The 25888-nt window shown below is 38.9% G+C and overlaps 1 protein-coding gene across 1 annotated transcript in view; it reads left to right on the top strand.

Annotated features, from left to right (window-relative positions):
* The first annotated feature begins 8201 nt into the window (after window positions 1–8201).
* The window catches only part of wdr33 (WD repeat domain 33), a 29990-nt gene continuing 12303 nt past the window's right edge, over window positions 8202–25888 (top strand). Inside the window, exons 1-6 of the mRNA XM_061732740.1 lie at window positions 8202–8389; window positions 15606–15824; window positions 17820–17888; window positions 18608–18712; window positions 18840–18935; window positions 19783–19934. Coding sequence (XP_061588724.1) covers window positions 15621–15824; window positions 17820–17888; window positions 18608–18712; window positions 18840–18935; window positions 19783–19934 — 626 coding nt within the window. The 5' untranslated portion in view covers window positions 8202–8389; window positions 15606–15620. The remainder of the gene's footprint in view (window positions 8390–15605; window positions 15825–17819; window positions 17889–18607; window positions 18713–18839; window positions 18936–19782; window positions 19935–25888) is intronic.

The following is a 25888-nucleotide window of genomic DNA, read 5'->3' on the forward strand; positions in this document are numbered from 1 at the left end:
AAATGAAAATGGAAAAGCTGTTTCACATTTCATTTTGAAAGATTTAACCTGATTTACAGAGGACAATATTCAAATGCAATAAGAGAAACAGCGCCCCCAGGCTAATGCATTTACATTTAAATGTCACCAAGCTCTTTTCTGGACAAAATTTAAATTAAAATGCAATTTTCTAACAACTTGCAAATTAAAATGAAAACGGCATTTCACATTTCATTTTGAAAGATTTAACCTGATTTACAGAGGACAATATTCAAATGCAATAAGAGAAACAGCACCCCCAGGCTATTGCATTTACATTTACATATTACAACGCACTTTTAGGGACAATATTCAATTTGAAAATGCAAACGGTGAGTTTCATTTCCTTTGCCCTGAGCTCGGACTCACAGGCTCACGCCAGGCTACAGTAGCAATACAGCCTTCACACCATTAGTCGGCGCGTAGCTCTCAGTCAGTACGTTTACATGCAGCAGTTCGTAATGATAAACATTTGTATGTAAATAAAAAAGTTGTACCCCAAATTCTGCTGTCACACACATGAGTCTGATAAATTATTAGGGTTAGGATTGTTTTTATGTGAGTAAGAAATTAGGTAAGAAATTTACCTTTTACGTCTCATTTATTCATTCACACACGCACTAATATACTTGGGAAACAGTGAGGCACCAAATATAACATATTTTATTTTCTCAGATGGCAAAAATAAGAACTTTATTGATCCCACATAGGAGTAATTCATGTCATATTAGAGAACAAGGTAGTGCCGAAAAACAATATATAGCCTATCCCCCCTCACAAAATATATTTTCTCACCAACAAAGCATATTTTACATAAACATATTTTAAAATTTTCAAGTAACAAAATAACATATTTGAACAATTCTTCAGATTTTTTCAGTTCTTTTATTGTTTGAAAAATGGTTCAAATGTGTCCTTTTGTTATTTGAAAAAATTTAAATTTGTTTTGTTGATGAGAAAATATGTTTCTCTATTCTTATTTTTGTGAGGGGGGATAGACTATTGTTTTTTTTCAGCACTACCTTGTTCTTTATAGCTGATATAACATGAATTACTCCTATGTGGGATCAATAAAGTTCTTATTTTTGCCATCTGAGAAAATAAAATATGTTATATTTGGTGCCTCACTGTTTCCCAAGTATATTAGTGCGTGTGTGAATGAATAAATGAGACGTAAAAGGTACATTTCTTACCTAATTTCTTACTCACATAAAAACAATCCTAACCCTAATAATTTATCAGACTCATGTGTGTGACAGCAGAATTTGGGGTACAACTTTTTTATTTACATACAAATGTTTATCATTACGAACTGCTGCATGTAAACGTACTGACTGAGAGCTACGCGCCGACTAGTGGTGTGAAGGCTGTATTGCTACTGTAGCCTGGCGTGAGCCTGTGAGTCCGAGTCAGGGCAAAGGAAATGAAACTCACCGTTTGCATTTTCAAATTGAATATTGTCCCTTAAAGTGCGTTGTAATATGTAAATGTAAATGCAATAGCCTGGGGGCGCTGTTTCTCTTATTGCATTTGAATATTGTCCTCTGTAAATCAGGTTAAATCTTTCAAAATGAAATGTGAAATGCCGTTTTCATTTTAATTTGCAAGTTGTTAGAAAATTGCATTTTAATTTAAATTTTGTCCAACAAAGAGCTTGGTGACATTTAAATGTAAATGCAATAGCCTGGGGGCGCTGTTTCTCTTATTGCATTTGAATATTGTCCTCTGTAAATCAGGTTAAATCTTTCAAAATGAAATGTGAAACAGCTTTTCCATTTTCATTTTAATATTGTCATAGAATGCCCATACAAGTATGTGGAAATGAAAATTCAAATTGAATTATTGCATTTTAATTTCATTTTTGTCCCAAATAACTCATGCATATGTGGAAAATTATAATGCTATTGTGGAATTACATTTGCATTTGAATAAAGTCCCCTATGGGATTCCATAGGATAGAAGGGGACAATTTGGCTTCAATATCTCAAAAGTTGTAAACAAGTGCCTAATGAGACCTCAGTATGTTGTAGTCCACATCGTCCCGAGTTGTTAACGTTGGATGGATGTCTCTGCGATATTGCATTGCCGCGCAACAAGCGTCCAAAGTTCCGTTAGCATCAAAATGAGCGAAGTGGAATATCTCAAAAACCGTAATTGCTAGCATGATGAGACTAAAATATGTTGAAGTCCACAGCGTGTCGAGTCAGGGAACATTTGTACGATGTCTCTACGATAACCTGTTGCCTAGCAACAAGCATCCATGGTCAAATGTCATAAATGTCATAAATTGAAAGATAATTATCGCAAAAACTGTAATAATTGGCATAATGACGTTGTACGGTCCTTTAGTGCCAATCGGGCCGAGTGTTTGAAAATTTGAACAATGTCTCCACGATAAAGTATGGTATGGTATGGTAAAAAGTTACCGAATTTGCGCTTTTTTTTGCCTGCTAGCCGCTAGCGTTGCCACGGTAACACGCATCTAACGATGTATGCCATGCATGGTTGCACGTTGCGGTTCGGGCCGCATTAACAGACGAAAAAAGCGTGCGAAATAAGAAGAAGAAACGGGAAACCTTTTCTGTAAACCAATATATCGCCTTCATTTTCATGTTTTTCCTTGTTTTTTCGGGCCTGTTTTATTTTTTGGGGATTTTTTTTTTTCCATATCAGAGCGGGGTCATGCTGTACACCCACTGCTGTGCAGGGGGGTTTTTGCTCTATTTTCTTTTTGATGCAGATATGAACGCTTTTAAAACTCTGCTTAAATGACAGGACTAAGGGGGGGCTGAGACTTTTTCACAGGCAATTAAGTAATCACACCCTCCTTTACCCTGTGAATCACCCTCCTGTTTAATTGTGCTATATAAATAAACTTGCCTTGCCTTACCTAAACCAAATTGAATCCTTAGTGCTATTGTTTAAATATTTGTGCAGTTTTTTAAAATAGCCTTTTTTGAACTTTACCATAAATATTTTTTCAGATAAAACCCCAAAACAAAACTATACTATGTACACAAAATAAAACTATTTAATTCCAGATTAAATTCTTTGTTAGGAGCCTGACCACATGGAAGTTTAAAATCGCACTAATATAGATTTATTTTTATTTAGCATTAACAGCCTCCATCTGTGCTGTCTATACTGTCCACATTTGGTATTTTGATTTGTTGATGGTATTGGCCCCTAGATGGCAATGGTATGCTTACCTGCAGTAGAAGTAAACTGTCACTGGTCAAGTGAGGTTAGTTTAAGTGTCACAATTTTATCTTTTGTTTGTCACTACAACATTTTACCTAACGCTGATACTTTACATGAAAATACATGGATATGATGTGTGAGAGAGTGATTGTATCCCCTTAACTTGGGAATGAAACAGTAGATGATGCCGTGTTTGTCATTCACAATAAGATGACGTAAATCCTCCTCAGCGATGTTTCCTAAATTCTTCTCATCATGACATATTTCTCGTAGCAGCTGCTTCCTTACTTCCTGCTTGAGCTCTGCTGTAATGATAAAAGTAAGGACATGTAAAAGTTTTTAAAACTGAACAATTATACAAAAATGATCAAAGTGGCTGAAGCTTGATGTAAAGTTCATTTTCTCAGGGGGAAATGACGGGTTGTGTGAGAGTGACGTTGAACCCCCCGTGGAACGTAGAAACACGCTCTGTGAGAATTTTGAGTAGCAGGTGTGTACTTTTCTGTTCTTGAGTCACGCTCCATTTGTAATATGACATAAAGATTAAAAGCAAACATCCAAAGAGCAGAAGTCATCGTCCGAATGTTTCTCTCATGACATCTGAAGGCTTTTATAGCCTAAAAGTTTAAACAGCAGAAACAAATGGTTGAAACCTTACTATATAAAAGGTTTGCTGAAAGCTAAACATTACACATATTCGATTGTCACATTGCTCACCGTGTTGCAAAGGTTTCTGATCCGCTGGCTGTTGTACTAGTGTTCACCAATATCTGCGGTGTATCTGAAAGAGCACAATCAATGAAAAGAGGAATTTATAAAGCAAAGATAAAGTGAAGGAAAAAAATTTAACTAAATGGATGATATATGAAGTAACTGGAATTAACTGTCACATTTATTGTCTGATAATGATAATCCAATCAACTACTGTGATTGAACCTGAGAGGGGAAGTTCCCACCAAAGAAAAAGAAGACAAAGATTTGTATTTTCAAGTTACAAATTGATAACATTCTGAACTTACCAATGCTGAAAGGAGATCAATGGAAGAAATGCAGGGATGGCGATCACAATGCGCTTTTATACACTCCCATAGTCCAGTAGGTGCTCTACAGGAATGCTTTTTGCTTGTGTGTGTGTGTGGGTAATTCCTTCCATTTGTAAGGGGGGATTAGCTAAACAGGTTCTTTAAACATCTTACTAGGATGTAGAGATGATTCCTAGCTTGGCAGATAGTTAAACAGGTTCTTTAATAAACATCCAGAAGACAGCAGATTTAGGATGTTTACTGTCAGAAACACAGTGAAGAGACAGGGGGGATACCTACAGAAAAAATAGATCTTAACCGGAGTCACGTTCTCTCGTCTGACTATGTCTGACTTGGCAATAAAGTTTTATTCTGATTCTGATTCTGATCGTATTTTAAAACAGTACTATATGTTTTGATTGTGTTTATTTACATTAGTGATAGCTCTGGGAGAAAAGCTCTCCTTGAGTCTATTTGTGATTTGTGTGACCTGCAGCTCTGTCCAGACGTCAGAGAGTCAAACATGTGATGCCTGGAGTGGGGACTGTCCTTTATGATGTTGCAGCTCTGCTGAGGAACTGAAGATGTCCTCCAGGCCGGGCAGAGAGCAGCCAGTGATCTCTTGGGCTTTTTGGATCACTCTCTGTCTGCTGGTGTGCAACGAGCGTGCCACACCAAGATGCAGTACATCTACATAAACTGCCTTTCACAACATCGGTCTGACAGCATCTTCACTGTCTTATTTAACCGTCTCCTTTGCCTTCTAACTCCCCCATAAACCCTCTGAATATTAAATAAAGAAATTCAACCTGAAATAAATACATAACTATTAAATAAAAAACGTCAAGTTGAAATAAAAAATAAACAACTCAGAGTCACAAATAGCCATTAATTACTCCTCAAAAGAAAGTAACTTCCTCCGCTTCAATCCCCCACAAAAAACTGAAATGTGTTTTTTTATCACAACATCAACTCATACCGAAACTGCTGCTTGTTTGTAAAGTACGCCTCCCAAATGTGACTCCCGCAACAATGAGAGTTAAACAGCTTGGCGTGGTGAAGTTGGTACTGAGAAATACTTGAGGAATACTTGAAGAATACTTTGAGAAAGGAATAGATGAAGCTGCCAAAAAGAATGTGGGGCTTCTTGTTTAGTGGTTAAGTATATTTAGTATTTTATGACAAAATGTTACCAATTCATGTACGCTGACATTATGACAAATCATAATCAAACTCGGTAGGTTTCACAAGTTCTATCCAAACAATCACTGTGCCAAATTTGGTGTTAAAAGAGACAGCAGGTAAAAATAACCTACAATTATACAAATCTACATAAATGGCCAAAAACAGTAGATTTAACATCAAAATATCACAAAAGTTTACAGAGGAAAATGTAGCAAGCCATTAAAGGAAGCGATCCTGAAAGTTTCAGCTCATGAGGACAAACTGGATTTGGTCAATAATAACTGGGATGATGCACTGGATATCTCTTAGAAATATTAACTCTCTAGCATAAAAGGTAAATTTCTAGGAATTTTTCAAAATTTTGAGGAGGGGAAAAGGAATTTGCTGATGAGACATGCCCACTTCTCCCAATCACAACCATATTCCAGAATTCATCTTAGGTGTAGAGGAAAAGATGCATATCAAGTTTGGTGCAAATATGTGACGCAGTTTTTGTGATATAAACACATTTATGGCGAACTCTAGAGCTGGACTTTTTCCAAAATTGGCACAGGTGTCCAGCACTGAGGTCTGGACTAGGTCCATTACACATGCAGGGAAAAGGTAAAAAAAAGTACAAAATATTTGTAATTATATATTTTTTTACCCTTTCCCTGCATGTCTCTGTGTTGTGTGTACTGCTGCTGCACAAAGTGAATTTCCCCATTGAGGGAGAAATAAAGGACAATCTTATCATATCTTATTAGTTTCATGTCATCATTTTTTGTCGTTGTTAAGATTTTAGACATTATTTATTTTGCTAGTTTTTGCATAATGTTTAAACATGCGTAAATTTGTTATGAAGCAAAGATTTAAAAATGTGCCAAGTAGCCTATCGTTTTTAAGATGCCATCGTGGAGCATGTCACAAAGATCAAGATGCATGGGACAGCTTATTACGAGTGAATCGCATTGCTGAAAAAAGGAGTAACATTTATGCCTTTGTTACACCTCTGAGGAAAGTAACAAAAACATCAATGATATAACAAGTTGTTGAAGTTTCAGTTTCTTATGTTAGGACCTCAAAAAAAAGATGCATGTGACAAAAAACATGTACAAAGTGCTTTTATTTGGTGTGTATAATACATCATTTTATACAAATTAGACATTCAACGCAACCAACTGACAAAAATAACAGCAGCGTAGTCGTTGAAGAATCAACAGAAACATGTGAACTGCTACAGTTCATCCTCCTCATCATCATCAATCTCTCTGTTTTATGAAATCCCAGATGTAAAGTTCAAACATGAGATTGCATTGAAAACTGGATCATGGTGTTTACACAATTACATGTAACAAAACGCCAACACAGAGCTAACAATACGGGATGAAAACACACGTAGGTTTCAAAAGAGAGCCACAACAGACAGCACTGTTCAGCAGAAACATGCAGAAAGCTGACTGATCACTGAACGACTGTTTCGGCCTGAAGCAGGCAGCTCTCATCCGTACCAAACACAAGAAGACCCACATTCTATTTGGCAGCTTCATCTATTCCTTTCTCAAAGTATTCTTCAAGTATTCCTCAAGTATTTCTCAGTACCAACTTCACCACGCCAAGCTGTTTAACTCTCATTGTTGCGGGAGTCACATTTGGGAGGCGTACTTTACAAGCAAGCAGCAGTTTCGGTATGAGTTGACGTTGTGATAGAAAAACACATTTCAGTTTTTTGTGGGGGATTGAAGCGGTGGAAGTTACTTTCTTTTGAGGAGTAATTAATGGCTATTTATGACTCTGAGTTGTTTATTTTTATTTCAACTTGAAGTTTTTTATTTAATATGTATGTATTTATTTCAGGTTGAATTTCTTTATTCAATATTTAGAGGGTTTATGGGGGAGTTAGAAGGCAAAGGAGACGGTTAAATAAGACAGGGAAGATGCTGTCAGACTGTTGGTCTGATGTTGTGAAAGGCAGTTTATGTAGTATATGTATATATATATATATATATATATATATATATATATATATATATATATATATATATATATATATATATATATATATATATATATATATATATATATATATATATATATATATATATATATATATATATATATATGTATTAAATTAAAATTAATTAAATTCCACTTATATACAGTACAAATACTTATATACAGTTTATGTATATTCTACTTTTTTATGTCTTAAAAACATTTTTAAAGCTTCCTCAGGGGAAAGTCAGAGGTAGGTAATCTCAGGTCATCAACATTTACACATCCACATAACTCTGCAAAAATATTAGCTGATATATCAGAATCAGAATCACGTTTATTTGGCCAGGTCAGACAAGACATGGAATTTTATTCGGTTATTTTCACTCACTCTAGTCTAAGGTAAATAGGTAATAGACAAATGACAGCTCTTATTAACATCAAGTAAGTATCTTTTAAGTATCTTTTATTTTAATCTCTTTCTGAAATGTTGATGCTATTGGCCTTAAAATGCCTTACTGTTTTTTTTGTTATTCATTTTTCATATGTTTACCTTATTGTTTGTGTATCTGTCTCTTGTTCATGTCATACCTCCCGAAAATATGTTCTATTTTCTTATATTGTATTGTATTTCCTGCATTAGCAGTTTGTATTGTGTGTTCTTGTTTATAAATTGTGTTCAATAAAAAAAAAAAAAAAAACATTTACACATTCACGATCCCCGGAGACTAGAACTCCATATCCCGGCATGCCCTGCGCGAAGACGCAGCGCTCTCCCGCCCATTCCGAGGTTTCCCAGCATGCTTTTCAGCAGGGCCGAGAAGAATAGGCGTCGTGATGGAGTCCGCGGGAGGTTAAAGTGATAAATCTGGGGAAATTTAAAGATTAATAAAGTTTGCGACGTTTGTGCTTTCCGAGCGGAGAGTTTTACAGCAAGAAATAAGCGCTTCATGACAGCCAGATAGCTAAGTGTGCTGCGGAGATCGTTGGTGAGTGTTCTAGTGTTGAAGGAGACTTCCGGCGCTGCCGCCATTTAACTGCTGGAACAGACAAAACAACACACTCAGACCGGATTTAAACCCGACTGAAACGGGGCCGAAACCAAACTGAGCCCCGTTGAGTCGTGGGAGTTCGACGGTTGTAGACCTCGGGGTTCCCGGCACTTTGTTCGCCGCAGCTGCGTCATGTTTTCAAGGCGCTGCTGGTAGCAGGTAGCGGCTGGAGCTCCCCGTGGTAAACACTTAACCAGTTAACCAGCTGGTAACCAGCAGTTAACCACCACGGGGGAAACACGTGCTGCATGCGGGCTCGGCAGAGCACCGCACCTCCATAAGGGGTCGGTTCCACAGGTTTACCCCAAAAGGCTTCACACTTGCCGGCTTTCCATGTTCCTAGAGATGCAGGTTTAGATTGCAAGGACCAGGGATGAAGTTCTCGTGTGACTGGTTCACCTCGGGATCTGTTTTTTGCAGTTTGGTTCACCTCAGGATCTGTTTTCCTGTAGTTTAGTTCACCTCAGGATCTGTTTTTTGCAGTTTAGTTCACCTCAGGCTCTGTTTTTTGCAGTTTAGTTCACCTCAGGCTCTGTTTTTTGCAGTTTAGTTCACCTCAGGATCTGTTTTTTGCAGTTTAGTTCACCTCAGGATCTGTTTTTTGCAGTTTAGTTCATCTGGTTTTTGCAGTTTAGTTCACCTCAAGATCTGTTTTTGCAGTTTAGTTCACCTCAGGATCTGTTTTTGCAGTTTAGTTCACCTCAGGATCTGTTTTTGCAGTTTAGTTCACCTCAGGATCTGTTTTTGCAGTTTAGTTCACCCCAGGATCTGTTTTTTGCAGTTTAGTTCACCCCAGGATCTGTTTTTTGCAGTTTAGTTCACCCCAGGATCTGTTGTTTGCAGTTTAGTTCACCTCAGGATCTGTTTTTTGCAGTTTAGTTCACCTCAGGATCTGTTTTCCTGTAGTTTAGTTCACCTCAGGATCTGTTTTTTGCAGTTTAGTTCACCTCAGGCTCTGTTTTTTGCAGTTTAGTTCACCTCAGGATCTGTTTTTTGCAGTTTAGTTCACCTCAGGATCTGTTTTTTGCAGTTTAGTTCATCTGGTTTTTGCAGTTTAGTTCACCTCAAGATCTGTTTTTGCAGTTTAGTTCACCTCAGGATCTGTTTTTGCAGTTTAGTTCACCTCAGGATCTGTTTTTGCAGTTTAGTTCACCTCAGGATCTGTTTTTGCAGTTTAGTTCACCTCAGGATCTGTTTTTGCAGTTTAGTTCACCCCAGGATCTGTTTTTTGCAGTTTAGTTCACCCCAGGATCTGTTTTTTGCAGTTTAGTTCACCCCAGGATCTGTTGTTTGCAGTTTAGTTCACCTCAGGATCTGTTTTTTGCAGTTTAGTTCACCTCAGGATCGGTTTTTTGCAGTTTAGTTCACCTCAGGATCGGTTTTTTGCAGTTTAATTCACCCCAGGATCTGTTTTCTGCAGTTTAATTCACCCCAGGATCGGTGTTTTGCAGTTTAGTCCACCTCAGGATCTGGTGTTGTGATTATTTTGGTTCACCTCAGGATCTGGGGGCCGTTTCAGAAAAGATGTTCAACAAACTCTTGAGTCAAAAGATTAACTCTGATTCAACTACCTCAGAGTTCAGAAAGTCTGAGTTTTGAGTTTCAGATCAGGTGTCCAGAGTTGGTTCAGTCAATTCTAAGTATGTTCACTCTTAGGTACCGCCACTATACAAAGTCATCATCAATAGAGCTCAGATACCGTTATCCGTCATGGCAACGCATGGTGTGCGGAAAGTGAGCATCCTAGTATAGTTTGGTAGAACTGATCGCATTAGATGTTCTCAATATTCACTTTCACGCAGGGGCAATCCTGGGGGGAAACAAGAATGTGAAACAGTTGAAGATTAGTTGTAAAATGTATTTTAGAGAGGAGACTGGAATGTAAAAGATTCAGTTCAATTCACTCTAAAAGGATTTTGAGGGAATGGAAAAATAAAAATCATTCAAGGAGCTTAGATGGGAATATTGGGATCATCAAATCCAGTCAAACGGTTTCCTAAAGGGAACTTTGCTAATTACACCAGTGGGAGCAGGATGCCAAGTTATTAAAAACAATTGATAATGTCAATTTTAAAATCATGTTCTTTACTTATGACTTGGTGGTTACTGATAAAGGAAGGAAAAGGTCTGGAACATGTATACATATAGTATCCACATCTTTAAGAAAATGAACATTTGCAAATGAATAAAAGGTAATAAAAATTGATAACCCAAGGTACTTTGTCTGAAGTGTGAACATAATGTGGGTGATATCAAAACAAAAACCCAAATAGGATATCATAAGTACAAGTCATGGCTGGTTTGATTGCAATAAAGTGAATATTCAGATCCTCCATGTCCTGACGTAAATCGTCGTCCATGCGTCTCTAAAGTTCTCATAAGATTGATCAGCTGAAATTGAACTTGTTTCAGCTTCATGAAGGGGAGGAGAGTAACTTGGGGTATGTTGAAGTAAACCTGGTCAATAGCAGGTTTACTTCAATATAGAGATGTTTAACATAGTTCAACCTCATAGTCAGGTTCAACATACTCAGAGTTTCTACATAACCTGCTTTCTGAAGCAGACCCCTGGTGGTGTGATTATTTTGGGTCACCTCAGGATCTGTGGTCCTTGCTCTTTCTAGAACCTGGTTGTTGAGCAGGTTCCCTGTGGTTGTCTCAGAGGAGGACCTTCTTTTTGGGGTTCAACGTAACACCATGGTCTTTGTCCTCACATGTCTATTCAGATTGGTTTTTATCATGTAGCTGAAAACGCTGCCCTGTTTTATTCTACTCTGTGACCATAGTAGAGGAATTCTGGGAATTGTTGTTTTATGTCTGGACTCTAGACAGTAGGTGGACTACAACTATTGTGTACGTTTGTAAACACATCTTTGTCATGAAATTACTAACTTTTTTTCCCCCTGAGTTACTTGTACTTAAATCCAGCTGCTGACTGATGTATGAAAATACCAACCTATCTGTTTTTTGGAAGCAGAAATGACGTTTTACATTCAAAACTCATATTTTCATTGCATTAGACACATCAGGATGCATATTTTACTGCCAGGTGTGAACACACTCAAAAGAGCTGGACACCAGTGATTAAGGGTTGTGTATGGGAGAGAGAGTGATCAGATCTCGTCAGATCTTTTCCAGTGATGAAGTGATGACGATCAGCTGGTGTTGTGGTTCTAGATCTGACCTGCTGATTGATCCTTTTTGTTTTAGCTCTAATCTGATTCTGATAAAAAGCCTCCTGATGATCAATGATAATGATCAGTAGTGATTCTGATACCAGATGGCAGTTTTCTGGAAGATTATGATACACACATTAACAGTTAGACTGTGCGTGTGGAGGATGAGTAAAAAGTTAAAAGTAAACAGCCAAACTTTTAACCAGACCTGATTCTTGAGATTGTGTCGACTCGTCATATTTTATTTTTCCTGACTGGTCAGACAGAAGCTTGATGTGTACTGCTTTCTGCATCTGTAGTGTGGTTAACTGTAAATATTGTCTGTGTTTCTCTGTTTATGTTCCTCCAACCACCAAAAACCAGACAAAATAAGCAACAAAAGAAATGAGAACCAGGAAAAATGACATTGGACTATGAAATAAAACTTATATCAAGTTAGTGATTAAACTTCCCAACAGAAGGGAGGAACGTTTAGCTTCACTCTCAAATTGAATGAAAGTTTTTCCATTAAAATAATTCAAGAATTCATCGGGTGAATGAATGCAGGAAAGATGTTCTGATACCAATTGTTTTTCTTTTCTAAACTAATTCTGATACCTGGGTTTTGGGTATCAGTCAATGCTGAGTACCGCTTTGATACCAGTGTTTGATTATGATTTTCTTTAAATAAGAAATTAAATTTTATTTTAAAACTAAAATCTAATAAGAAATACTCTTGTCTATTAACTAAAGAGCAGTCAGAGTTGCATTTCCAGCCAGAGAAACTACCAGATGTTCAGTTACACAGTGAAATCCAACGTTGTCTATGACCAGCAGGATCTGATCATCTAACAAACCATTCTGTAGTTTAGTCCGTCATTGTTCTGTTTCAGTTTGGAATCTGCAGCACAGGCAGCAGGTCACACTTCTAATGGCAGGATTTCCAAACCTAAAATAAAAAACATAATGGTAAAACTACATGTCTAGTGCAGTCTAGTGACTTGTGCTGCTGCTTCAGTCCACTCAGAACTAATGTTTTCAAGGCGGTACAGAGAAACTCCTGGTTCTGGTTTTTAGAGCAATAAAAAATAACTGGAATTCTGGTTGAAGAGATAACATGGTAACATGGACAGTAAATGTAAATACACATTCCCTTATCTTTAAGGGTATCTTTAGCAGTATCTGTGAGTATTTCTGACACTGGTATTGGTATCAGAACATTCCCAGCTAGCTGCAGCTGAGGTTAGTTTCTAGTTGGTTATTTGACTGATTTTTCTAGTTTTCTAGCAGCCTCTGTCATGTGATCGAGTCAATTCAAACCTGAGCCCAGTTGTACTGTAAGAGTAAAACAAAACAAGAAAACATGCTTCTTTGTTTGTATACAAGGACTTGTATACTTTTTATATGCTTTTATGTGTAAATGTCCTATGGAGGATCTCTTGTAAACGTCTGCGTAACATTCAACCTAAAACTAAATTTACAGCAGGACAAAAATGGTGGTTAAATGAAGGGTTTTAATGACTCTGTTACCTGAAAGTTATAAACTTTAAAGGAGCGTTCTGGAGTCAAATCAACCATCAGTCTATTATCACATGCTGAGGATGAAAACTTCGATCAAGGAGCAAATTTTGAGTGAAAAAAGAATAAAGATTTACAGTGTAATGACAATTTACATTTGTTTAGTAAACATCCAATGTTGGGATACATCATTTGAATCCTCTAAGACTTAAAAATGTCTTTGAACTTCCGTGATCGTGTACATGGAGTCCCTTGGAGGCAAACCAAGCTTCTTATGTATGAAAAGGGCTGTCAGCGACTATCTCTGTACCAATAGACTACTGAATGTTGGGCAAACTGCTGTTAATCGATGCAAAATTGGGAGAAACAAACATGATTAATTCTGAAGTATTGAGAGGTCACAAACTCTACTCGTTTGGCAGTCGTTTGCCCAATGTTTGGGGTCGATTGGTACAGACTTAAGATGGTAGTAACTGGAAGATGCTGTCAGGTAAATGAATCAGGACTTTTTATTAACTGCTTGGCTTTCATTTTTGTCCCCAATGAACATTTAAGCTAAATTGTTGTGTAGTAATAGACCTAGGGTTGATTTAACACCAGGCTGGTCTAGGGCTGGGCGATTTTGGACAAAAATAAAATCCAGATTTTTTTCTCTGAAAACCCGATTTTCGATTTCAATTTCGATTTTTTTTTTTGGTAAAACTACAAAAGACAATGGAATAAATTGTTTCAAATATTTTATCTTTATTTTTAAAGAAAAATAGCAAACAAATTTCCCTATTGGGAATGAAGTGCAATTGAAAGATACTGTAAATCCTCCTTGAGTTTAGTAAAGTGACAACATTTACAATCTTTTCTTTAAAAAACTTCTTGACCAAACAAAGATGACTAGACGAGCTCTGTCTGTAATGCAGCCAGCTACAAAAAAGGAAAATCGATTTTCCTTTTTTTAACATCGATTGTCATTTAATAAATCCGATTTAGATTTAAAATCGATTAATCGCACAGCCCTAGGCTGGTCCTTTAACCAAACACAAAGTAGTTACGTACACTGATGCATTTTATTTATTGAATAATCAAAAAAACATTTTCCATTTGGGGCAAAAAAGGGATTAGTGCTCAGGTAAATTAAACTTAAACCACTTTGACAAAGGATAAGTGAAAGCTGGGCGATCTTTGGTTATGGTATGGTAGATTTGAGGTCACCAGTGAACTGCAGGATTTTGGTTGATTTGAATTTTTTGACATTAACAGTTTAAAAATGACAATCGTTTGGCTTGAGGTAATTTTAAATACATTTGAAATTAAGATAAAATAAAGTAAAAAAATTACATGAAAAATAACATATTTTTAAATTAGTTTTGTGTGTTTTGTTTATTTTGTTTGACCATAAATACTAATTTTTACATGCTAATGTCTAGAATATTTGAAAAAAAAAAAAACATTTTATTTTATTATGCAAGTTATGAATATGGCATGAAATGACATTTAAATTAGATTTTGGGTAATGTTTTTAACAATTGTATTTTAATATAAGAAATATTTATCAAGTATAAAAAGATAAATATATAAATTCAAATACTAAAAGTACTAAAAATATACTCACAAATAAATAAAAATATAAATACAAAAAAAATGCATATTAATCTTCCATTATAAAGAAAAACACAAAGAAAAGCCAAAAACTTTGGGTCATATTAAGTTGTTAAACCGCACGGCTGTTCTGATATCTGCCTAACTGTTAACCTGCAGGACATCATCAGATATCTGCTAATGCTGGTTAATAAATAACCAGTAATCGTTGCAATCGACTGGTCGTCTCCCTGTAGTGGTTGATAAATATAGTTGTCATTCCCATCATTTATAGAAATGTAGGTTGAAAAACTGGCTGCAACAACTGGAAGGTTTTAGGTTGGATGAATTAATAAATAAAAAAAATGATTAGGGAATCAGCTGCCGCATTGATTAGCAAATTAGTGTTGACTTTGATGCGCATGTTTGATCCGTCCCAGCTCCAGAACAAACTCCACGATGATATCATCACCTCAGGTGATCTCATGGGGGGTTTCAGGAGAGTTTTTCTGGAGTTGCAGTAGGGGGAGATTTATCTGACTGGAGCAGACATAGACGATGTTGAGTCTGGGACCGGTTCTACCTGTGGATCTGGGAGTTCAGCTGTACTGGTTCAGGAGTTCACTCTCTGCTGCAGTAACACACTTGCAGCGTGCATGACACACACACCAATTGTAGGATCTTAGAGGAGGTCCTACATAAGTTTCTACTGCAAGAATCGGGATGAATGGTACCCAGTGAGAGATGCGACCCCAGAAACCTGTCTTAGTAGAGTCATCATACCCTAAAATTAATTTAAGATTGTGAAATAAGAGTTGGAAACATTGATCCATGGTTGTTTCACAGCTGTGTGGGTCTGACGTTGTCCTCATGCTAATGCTCTCCCTCCCTTCTTTTTCCACCTGCAGGATTAGCCGGTCACCATGGCGACAGACGTGGGCTCACCGCAGCGCTTTTTCCACATGCCGCGCTTCCAGCACCAGGCGCCTCGGCAGGTGTTCTACAAGAGGCCGGACTTCGCCCAGCAGCAGGCCATGCAGCAGCTCACCTTCGACGGGAAGCGCATGAGGAAGGCTGTGAACCGCAAGACCATCGACTACAACCCCTCCGTCATCAGATACCTGGAGGTACAGACCCACGGGTGCCCCTGGCTCCGGTCCAGAGCGCTGAACAGTTTCTCTGGCTGTGATAGTCTGGAGATAGAAACTGGAGATATTGGATGTTTGTTTTCTCCTTTTGTCTTAGTTTCCATCAGTGGTTCTCTCTCTTCTGAGCCCACCCGTCCCAAAAGAATTGTCAACTTCAACATTAATTATAAAAAACCTTGTTTTTATGTTTTTAATTAGCTCTAATAGAAAAGACATTTTGTGTCTAGACAACTGTCAGACAGGTTTTTCAACAAAATGCATAATGTCATTTTTCAAAACAAAGTTTAATAACTTTGTTGTTGGAGTTTTAAAAGTGAGACTACACATTCTTTGGTTTTTCTGTTTTGGAACTGAATCAATAGTAAAGTAAAAACAGTGGTGTATTTTCATTTTTTATAAATAAGAAAAACAGAACACAGAATCAAGATGTACATCATACTGTTCATTTGCTTTAAATGCAAAACATGAAGAAGAAGAAAACGTGCTGCCTCCACTATATTTTGGATAAAATCACATACACTTGAAGAGGTGTGAGTTCTGGTTTAAAAAACCTCAGTCATGATGGCACCAACTCTTAAAGATCTTCAGACAGGACATCGTCAGCGATTTCTAACTCAGCGGACTCGACGTCGACCTGAATGCAGAGCAAGGATACTAGTCTGGTTAAAAAATACATCTTGGACGCAGGGCTCTCCTGATGACGGTGACCTCAAAAATCTGACGGGGCTCATAGAAAGTGAAGAGGAAACTTGCTGTGGTGATGCCCTCCTTGCTGGTCCCATGGTGATGAGGAATCCTGGTCCTGTCGGTGAAGAGAGAGGTGCATTTGGTGATGGCCGTCTTTCCTGACCCTGTCAGCTCAGGCTCTCTGGCTTCTGCCGGTAATATTGTACCTGTAAAACCAGCAGCATAGACGGGAGCACGGCGTCTAAACTGGCTGCCCCACCACAGCCCTGCTGGTGCGGCTGGTTTGCATGTTACCCACCTTTCTGCCCCCTACAGTACAAGGGCCGTGGCCGTCTCACAGACCGTCACATATTTCATTGTAAGGGTACAGAAATCAGTTTTTGAAGTGTAAATATTTGTGTTAACACCTTTTCTCCTTCAAATGTTGTCTTTGTGGGGGGGGGGTGATATCATGACTAATTTTTACTTACCAATTATGCAGTGAAGTGAAAAATATTAAGTATCAACATTTATCAAGCATGTTCACGGCACCAGCACTCTCTCCAAAACATATATATTTAACAAACTAAATATGTTACAAACCTGCAAAATGAGACCTTAGACCACACGCAAAAGACGGTTTGTGCATGTTCATGGATAAACCTGTTTCTCTTGATTCTGTTCAGGTTTATAGTATTATTTTGGTCATTACTTTCTTTCTGTTGGCATTTTTATAATAATAATCACAGATCTTTTTATCGTGATGTCAGCACCGAAGTGGACATCAGCTGCTCTGCTTCAGCCACTGGTTACTGTTGAGAGGAATGATCCATAATGCTTTATTCGTTGTGGGAATCTCAGATATATAATTTCTATATTAGAACAATAAATTGAAACCTGGTCCAAAGGAAATAAAAACAGTTTCAATGTTTGCTGTAACAAGCCTCTCTCTTAACGGTGAACAGCATTTTAAAACGGGCTACAACTCGCTACTGTCACTCAGTCCATGCTCTGTGTTCAGTTTACATCAACTTTTTTTTTTACACATTATCTGACAACAAGCAATTCTCACAGCAGATCTGTATATCGTATTTGCATTTTATCTTATTTTATTATCTCTTTTCTTTTGCTTTCTTCTGTTTTTTTGTGCTCAATTCTTGGTAATGCACAAATTTCCCCTTATCTATCCATTTCAATCTGAGCCTAAAAGCTGTTCTTGTTGAGCTGCCTTGAACTGTCCTGGTTTTAAGTGAATCTCCTGAACCCGGTGATGGATGTGAGCTCAGTTCTGTTATTGTTTCTCTGCAGAACCGACTGTGGCAGCGCGACCAACGAGACCTCAGAGCCATCCAGCCAGATGCAGGTGGCTACAATGATGTGAGTACTCGCCCCTCCACCCTCATGGGCCAGGTCCTAATAAAGATTTCTTCCCTTTTCAAGGGAAGTATTTCTTGCCACTGTTTGGCCTTGGGTTTTTCTCCCTTTAGGGGAGTTTTTACCTGCCATTGTTTATGTAATAATTGCTCGGGTTCATGCTCAGGGCCTCTGGAAAGTGCTTTGAGACAACTTGTGTTGTAATAGACGCTATATAAATAAAATGAAATTGGAATTGAGGACAACTGCCCCTGCTGGGGTCTCCCAGGGGAAACTGGTCTTAAGGGGGCCTTTACTGGAATTGAATGGAAAAGAAAAAGCAAGGAAGGAAGCAAGCAAGGAAGGCAGTGTCCCTCATCCGTGCGTGGGGTACCAGAGTCCCACCATGGAGCTGAGGCAGAAGGGACGGGGGGAGGTCCCTGGGGGAAGCGGCCAGGCCTTCACCCATGGGACCAGTTGGGCTCATTCCGGCTGAAGGATGTGTGTCTGCCCCTTCAGTAGCCGCACTGCTCGCAAGAGGAAGTACAGGGTGCTATGCAGGGCAGGTTGCACCTGAAGGCATTAGCATCGACCTTCTGGCTCTGTTTGTAGAAAATGTTTTGTTTAGATATAATGCAGAGTGAAGACTGAACTAAAACTTGATGATGGCATGAGAGATGTTTCCCCCAGATGGTTGAGCCCTGAAGTAAACCAGGTCTCGGGCTGTTTTTGTGTGTCTGCAGCTCGTTCCTCCTGTGGGCATGTTGAGCAATCCGATGAACGCCGTCACCACCAAGTTTGTCCGAACCTCCACCAACAAAGTCAAGTGTCCCGTGTTCGTGATCAGGGTGAGCAGCCGCCATCATCTCAGATCAGTCATGTTTTTTTTTTTTTTAATCCAAGGCTGCTCAACGACACACCTGTGGGTCTTTTCATCACTTAACCTACAACTGTTTCCTGTCTGTCTCTCTGCAGTGGACTCCTGAAGGCCGGCGGCTCGTGACCGGAGCCTCCAGTGGGGAGTTCACTCTGTGGAATGGACTCACCTTCAACTTTGAGACCATCTTACAGGTAAATGTGCATCCAGGACAGGCGGGGCAGGGGTAGCAGGGAGTGAAACATCACCCAGGCCTGTATGTCACTGAGACATGATTGTTGTCCTGATATCTGACTGCTCCTATCTGAGTATCATCCATACATGGAAGCATGTACGGTCATATTTAAGTTAATGTCCCTTTTTAGGCCCTAGTTTTTTTTTCTATTTGTTTTTAGTTGTTGGTGTAAAAACATACGGCATAGTATTGGGTCTTGTCATCAGACAAATACAGCCTCAAAGTGACAGTATTTACCAAAAATTAAAATTAAAACCCTGTTAGTGACGACCCAGCAGCTTGTAGATCCACCGTTAACAGCAGTAGCTGTCAGTAATATCAGAAATAAACTGTATTTATGTAGCACTTCTCTAAGCGATTGTTCAGGACTTTGTAGCAGCAGAGAACAACATTGAATTAAATTCAAGTAGGGGTTTCCTGCCTGACTTTTAGTTTCTTCCATGGTTGTGGAGGGATCAAGGACAATGAGTTTGACAGTTTTGTCCATAATTTATGGCTTCTGTTTTTTAGGGGATTTCTCATTTCTGAAAAGTTAACTGCAGAGTTTTTAGCGGGTGTTCCTCCCTCTTTAACTTGATGAACTACTGCTTGTTCACCTGATGGTTCCTTAAATACTCTTAATATTCTTTATGAGACCCGTAGACTCCGACATGTCATTCTTGAGTTTTGTTTCTACATGGTCCGAAAGTGTAATTAGCCTAAGCGTTGCTGAGTGTTTGTTTTACGGTTATTAGTGCTGGTACCAGCAGATGTTGTTAAGCTCAGTGGATTTTCTGATGATTTACCTGTGACCTGTGTCCCGGCAGGCCCACGACAGCCCGGTCCGGGCCATGACCTGGTCTCACAACGACATGTGGATGCTGACGGCGGACCACGGCGGCTACGTGAAGTACTGGCAGTCCAACATGAACAACGTCAAGATGTTCCAGGCTCACAAGGAGGCCATTAGAGAAGCCAGGTTTACACCCAATCTCCCATTCTCTGTAGCTCAGGGCTGTCTGCGCTGCTCGCCGGCAGCCAGACGAGGGCACTACCACATGTTGTGTTTATTCTGGTTGATTCCTGACACATGTACGTGTGTGCTGTTGCAACACTGCAGTGATCTGTTGTTGATATTCTTCCTGATGTGGCTAAAGAGCTGTCTCTGTACTCAAACGGTTGATGTGTTGAATAAAGTCATCATATTTAACTGGTTTGGGTCGGCCGCTGGTTTGGGTGGGCGCCAGGAGATCAATAAAGACCCAGACAAATAAAGTTTGATCAGGGATCAATAAATAAAGAGTCACACTACTGCTGGTATGAACCGGCTCCACTAGCAGGTGGTTGTGTTTTTAAATAAAGATTTGAACTCCACACGTGCACCTGAAGGCTCATACACTTCCCATGATGCAGCAGGACAGCACCCTCACCCTCCAGATGTACAGAGTGATGTCACTATGACATCAGGGCACAGAGGACATCACAGTTGGCCGGTCCGTCCGAACAGGGATCACCTGACTGACTTCTGAGAGTCCCAGGCAGGTGATCCAGTTCCTCCCGTCTCATTCCCTGGAACTATATTACCCATAGGCCTCAGTGGACTAGGACTCTGACAGTCATGGCTATGATTGGTCAACTAGGTTCATGTTTACATGCTGCACCTGTCGGAGGGGGGGGTTTCCATTGCCCTTGAAATTTTACAGTTGGAATTGTAAATACAAAGTACACTAAAAACAAACATCAAATATATTGGAAACATTTTTTTCTATACTCAAGAGAGGGTTCTTTAGTATTTTTTTATTTTTTAAGAACATCTTTCAAACTTGATGTGGTTACATCGGCTTCATTTTACTTCCTGAAGCATTTGAGCTGCTTCTCCATGAAATCGTGGCCATTGACCTCCCAGTTCATTACAAATGTTTGTGTAATGAACTGTCTCCGGTCCCTGATTCCAGCAATTTCTAAAAATCATTTTGGCTGTAGGAGTGATTGTAGGAGTCAATATTGACCTGCCAAACTACAGAGGTTTACAGACATCCGTTATTGTTTTTGGAAGGCCTTATCAGAGGAGAGAAAGTAACTGTAGCTCTTTCTAGACAGGGTTAGTTTAACACAGATTTGCAGTCGACTTATACCTGAGCTTTAAGTTCTTTTTGACCGTGCCATAGATGGATGCTTTATCTATTCATCGCAGTAATCAGTACGGATATTGTCAGTAAAGATAACGTGACCTTTGCCTACTGTAAGAAAAAAAAGCACAGAAAATTTCTTCTGGTGGTGATTGTCCCACGTGAGGTAAATATGTTTATAAATCTTTAATATCCTTTTTAAAAGTAGTTACCTGCAGCTTTATATATATATATATATATATATATATATATATATATATATATGAATATTGAGTTGACTGAACCTTTAGTTGTGTACTAGGCTGGCTTTGTGTTCTAGGAGGTCCAGGCAGTCGGCCTTGTATTGAAGGTCTAGGAAGTGTTCTTTGTGTGCTAGGCGGTGTTCAACCTTGTGTTGTTCACCTTGGCTCTGTGCTTAAAGAGATCTGTGTGGTCAGCTTTGCATTCAAAGGGCTTGGCCTTGTCTTGTCGAACATCCAGGCGGTGTTCCTCGTGTTCTAAGAGGTGGTTCTTAGCGGTCACCCTTGTGATGTAGGCAGTTGGCCATACATTGTAGGCAGTTTATGTGGTCCTTGCATCTTACACCGCTCACTTGTCAGTTTAGGTGGTTAGCTTGTGTTCAGGCCATCTGTATTGTGTTCCAGGCGCTTGTTTTGCATCCTAAGCGGCCTGTGTGGTCAGTCTTGCTGTGTAAGTGGGTGGTTTTGCATTCTAGGCTCTTGGCATTGTGCATTAAGCGGTTCTAGGCCGTAGGACTTGCATTCGACTGTTTTTGCCACATAGCAAACAAAATTCAGATTTAAAAAAAAAAAAAAAAAAAAAACAATCGCTGGAAACAAATTAGCACTTCTAAGAAGCGTGACCTATGTGTTTGCCTTAGTGCCTAATACTAACTTAATTTAATAAACAGTTTAACCTTACACATCTATCTTTTGTGTATGTGTGCATGTATTTAAATTGGGAAGTGATTGATCACTATTAAACCTTTTTTTTTTTTAATAAACGCCACCAATCTACCGTTTAGGGCGAGTCTGCAGACAGATCCATTAAACTGAAAATTAATTTACTGGAAATGCATCAGTGTTGAAATACTCCCATATATCACAAATGTTTTGTCGTAGGAGGTGGTTCTTCTGGGGATTCTCTTTTTCACATATCCAGGTCATACAATGTACCAAAAAGCATGGTGCTGACCATTTTCCCACTCTTGAGCTGAGCCGGGCCATTTGAGGCCTCTGTCCATCTTTGTTCTTCATGGATACTTTTAGTTCCAACCACACAGAAACAACTTAGGGTCATTTCTGTCTGTTTCCAGATGAGTCAGATTCTCTGCCTCAAAATAAGTTAAATAAAACAGCTGTCTTCATTTGTAGTCTCCTAAATAAAAACATTTTCATACTTGTAAAGAACTAAAACTATCAGAGACGGCCACTGATAGTCTGGGTGTTTTAGCTAAATACACAATTTGAACTTCAGACTCTTAACTTTAACCTATTTTTGTTCTTTAAAGGTAACAGATTAAGTATCAGCAAATATAAAGGGTTTAAATTCAACCACTGCACAGGGGTTTTACTTATTGTAAACCATAATCTTATGGAGAAAGCTAGAAGCAGTCTGGTTGTACCAGCTGATTCCCCTCAAGGCACATATTCTACAAGGAGATCAGAAATTAATTGTGGTTCATATCATTTGTTCACTTAAAAGTCCTCACTTTTCATGCTCTTCACCTGAGATTTGTCTTCACATTTGTCTGAGAGGATACGAAGATGTTTTAGTTCCAGTTGAGATCCCTAATATGGGTTTGTGTCTTCTTTTGTCCTCTGGTACAAGAACAGCAACAACTTTTCATCTTTCTTTTTTATTTACAAAATCCACTTCTGCATGTCTTTTATAATGAAGAATAACTTTGATTTCATCCAGCTCTTCACTAAGTCCAAGTTTGACAAAGTGAATCTTGGAGACCTTTGCTTGGACCTTATTTTGGATGCTTCATAGTAGTAAACTACATACCTCCACAGGCATTTGTCGTGTGGACGTGTGTAGTTTATGTAGTGTAAACTGGACAAACGGGTTTCTGAAGAGTAGATCTGAAGCGCAGCTGTGGGAGCTCTGATGGTGACCGTCCTGAAAGATCTGACTCTGCTTACTCCTAACTCATACAAAAATGGACAAACAAGTCTGGTAGTTGTTTGGAACACGACCTGAACTCTGTTACTACAATCTAGCTCTTTGAGCTTTACCCTGACGTTATCTGACGAATCCCTTCAAGCCAAACTAAAACCGGTCACAGTGATCTCTGTCATTTATCAGCACAAGAAGCAAAATCTATTAATATCTTAGAAGTCAGGTTTGATGTAAGGGTTCAGTAGTTTAACTCCTGTTGACCAACATTCATACTAATCAGTTCCAGAAGTGTCTGGTCATTTTAGGAACTGCACTTTACAGATTGGAGTCGCTTCAGGCCTGTTCAGACTGCACAAGTGGCCCAAATCTGTTTTTTTTGGGGGGGGGGTCAAGTGACCAGGTCAGACTTATTCAGGTGCCAAGACCTGATTTTTTTTTTTTATTTATTTTTTTTATAATAAGATCTGGGCCACTTCACATCTGGCACTGAATCAAACCCAGGTCTGATTTTTATTTTTTCAGTGTGAACAGCCAAGGCGGATTTGATGCAAATTTTTATGTCAATCTATGTCGACATTTGTCACTGTTTATCTCTGCCGTAGTTCCAATCTGTTGCCTTTGCCCTCTTTGTTATTGTTATTCTGTGCATGTGGGTCAGTTCTAAACCGCAAACAGCTCACACTGGAATCTGATATAGGCCACATTTTAAAAGGTAATGTAAACAGCCAAACAAAATATTTTGATCTGAGGAAAATATCCGAATTGAGCATTAAGACTTGCAGTGTGAACGGGGCTTTTGACAACTGAAGGTCATTATTGGAGTAAAACTGTGCAAATTGCCTCAAAATTAGCTTAAACGATTGGGATATGCTAAAATGTTCATTTTAAGCCAGTTTAAGTTAACTAATTATCTGTTTGGCTTATCTGACAAGTCTTTTTAGAAACGTCAACTGAATCAAAACACAGCTGCCTGAATTATTATTAGCAGAACTCATATCACCCCTGTCCTGCAGAAACTTTGCTGGCTCCCTATTAAGTGCTTATAATCTCTAAAATGTCACCTAGAAGGCCATCAACAACCTCATCTCTCTGTATCTCACTGAGCTGCTCCACATTAACATAGCCAGTCATACTCTTAGGTTTTCCTCCTCAATCCAACTCACCCTCCCATCTGTCCGCTTGTCCACCAAGGGGTTGAAAGCTTTCAACTGCTCAGCCCAGTCTTTGGACCTCTCTACCGCACGATACTAACCATTCTGACACTGTCACCTCCTTTAACTGCCTTAAAACACCTTTTCAGACATATTCCCTTTAATTCTGGGGCTGGCGTTATCTCAGTTTTGCACTTATTTGCTTTACTGTTCACTGTGTTCTTTTTATATCTTGAGATGTTATTGTGGTTTTTCTATATTTTGTCTTATGTACGGTCACCTTGAGTGTCGTGAAAGGCACCTATAAATAAAGTGTATTATTATTATTGAAGTTTGTTGAAGTTAGTTGGCTTTACTAACATTGTACTGTTAATTCAGTTAAAGTTAGCTGGCGACATAAACTCGTAATCTTTAATTAAAGTTAACGACCTCCATTAAAATTAGGGTTTGAAGTGTTATGGCTTAATAAAAGTTGAAATGATTAAGGTATTGACATAGGTGAAGTTAGTTGACTCCAACATAAATGGAATCTTAAATCAGTAAAATCTAGATAAGTGAAGTTAACTAGCTCCAGTAAACTTGTAAGGTCAACGGCATTCAAGATGACTAATTACCTCTGGTAAGCTTTAAGATTAATCTAGTTAAAGTATGTAATGTTTAGCAAGTTAGTTAGCTGAAGTCAACCAGCTACGTCACAGTCTCAATGTGAAACAAGTTACACAGCTAAAGCTAGCTGGCTCCTGATGACTGATGACTTTTTTTTAATGTGAAAAGAAGTTGTTAGTTTGTTCCAATAACATTTCAATGTTTGCTTAAGTTAGCTCTGCCTTCTTATGAAACTGAGTGAACATCTGCCAGAAGCTGTTTTACTAATATCTCAATTCCACATATTTACAGGTGAAACTGATATTGACATGTGACATTTCTGCAGATCCAGCTTTTGACCCGGTTAACCACAGTATCCTGTCACCTGTAACCCTGTATGGGCTTTTCAGAACCAGGTGTACTGGAGGTTTGAATCTTATCTCACAGGGTGCTCCTTTAGCATGTCATGGACCAACGTCCATACCTCATCACTCCACTTTGGGAGGACCCAGGACTCAGTACCAGGGTCCCTTTCTTTACCATGTACACCTCATCCTTGGTTCTGGTTATTTACTCATCGTCTGGTCCGGTTAAGATGTTACGGCCTGATCGTTGGCTTATCGCCGTATCCTAGATCATGGTTTATGGCCTTATCCTTGGGCCCGGGTTATGGTCTCAGGTCCAGTTATGGGGTTGGACCTGGTTATGATATTATGGGTTCATTCTTAGGTCCGGTTATGGTCTCCTCCACAGCCTCACTTATTGCCCCTTCAGTCCGATCATTGCCTTATGTTTTGGGTCATGACAGCACCTCTTCCCCAAGTCCAATTATCGCCTAATTTTTGGGTCTGCATAGCGCCTTGACCACTGGTCTGGTTATGGCCTCATCCCTGGATCTGGTTGTGATGTCATGGCCTCGTCCTCGGACCCGGTTATGGTGTCAT

This window comes from Cololabis saira, chromosome 10 (assembly GCF_033807715.1).
Source record: "Cololabis saira isolate AMF1-May2022 chromosome 10, fColSai1.1, whole genome shotgun sequence".
Taxonomy (NCBI): Eukaryota; Metazoa; Chordata; class Actinopteri; order Beloniformes; family Belonidae; genus Cololabis; species Cololabis saira.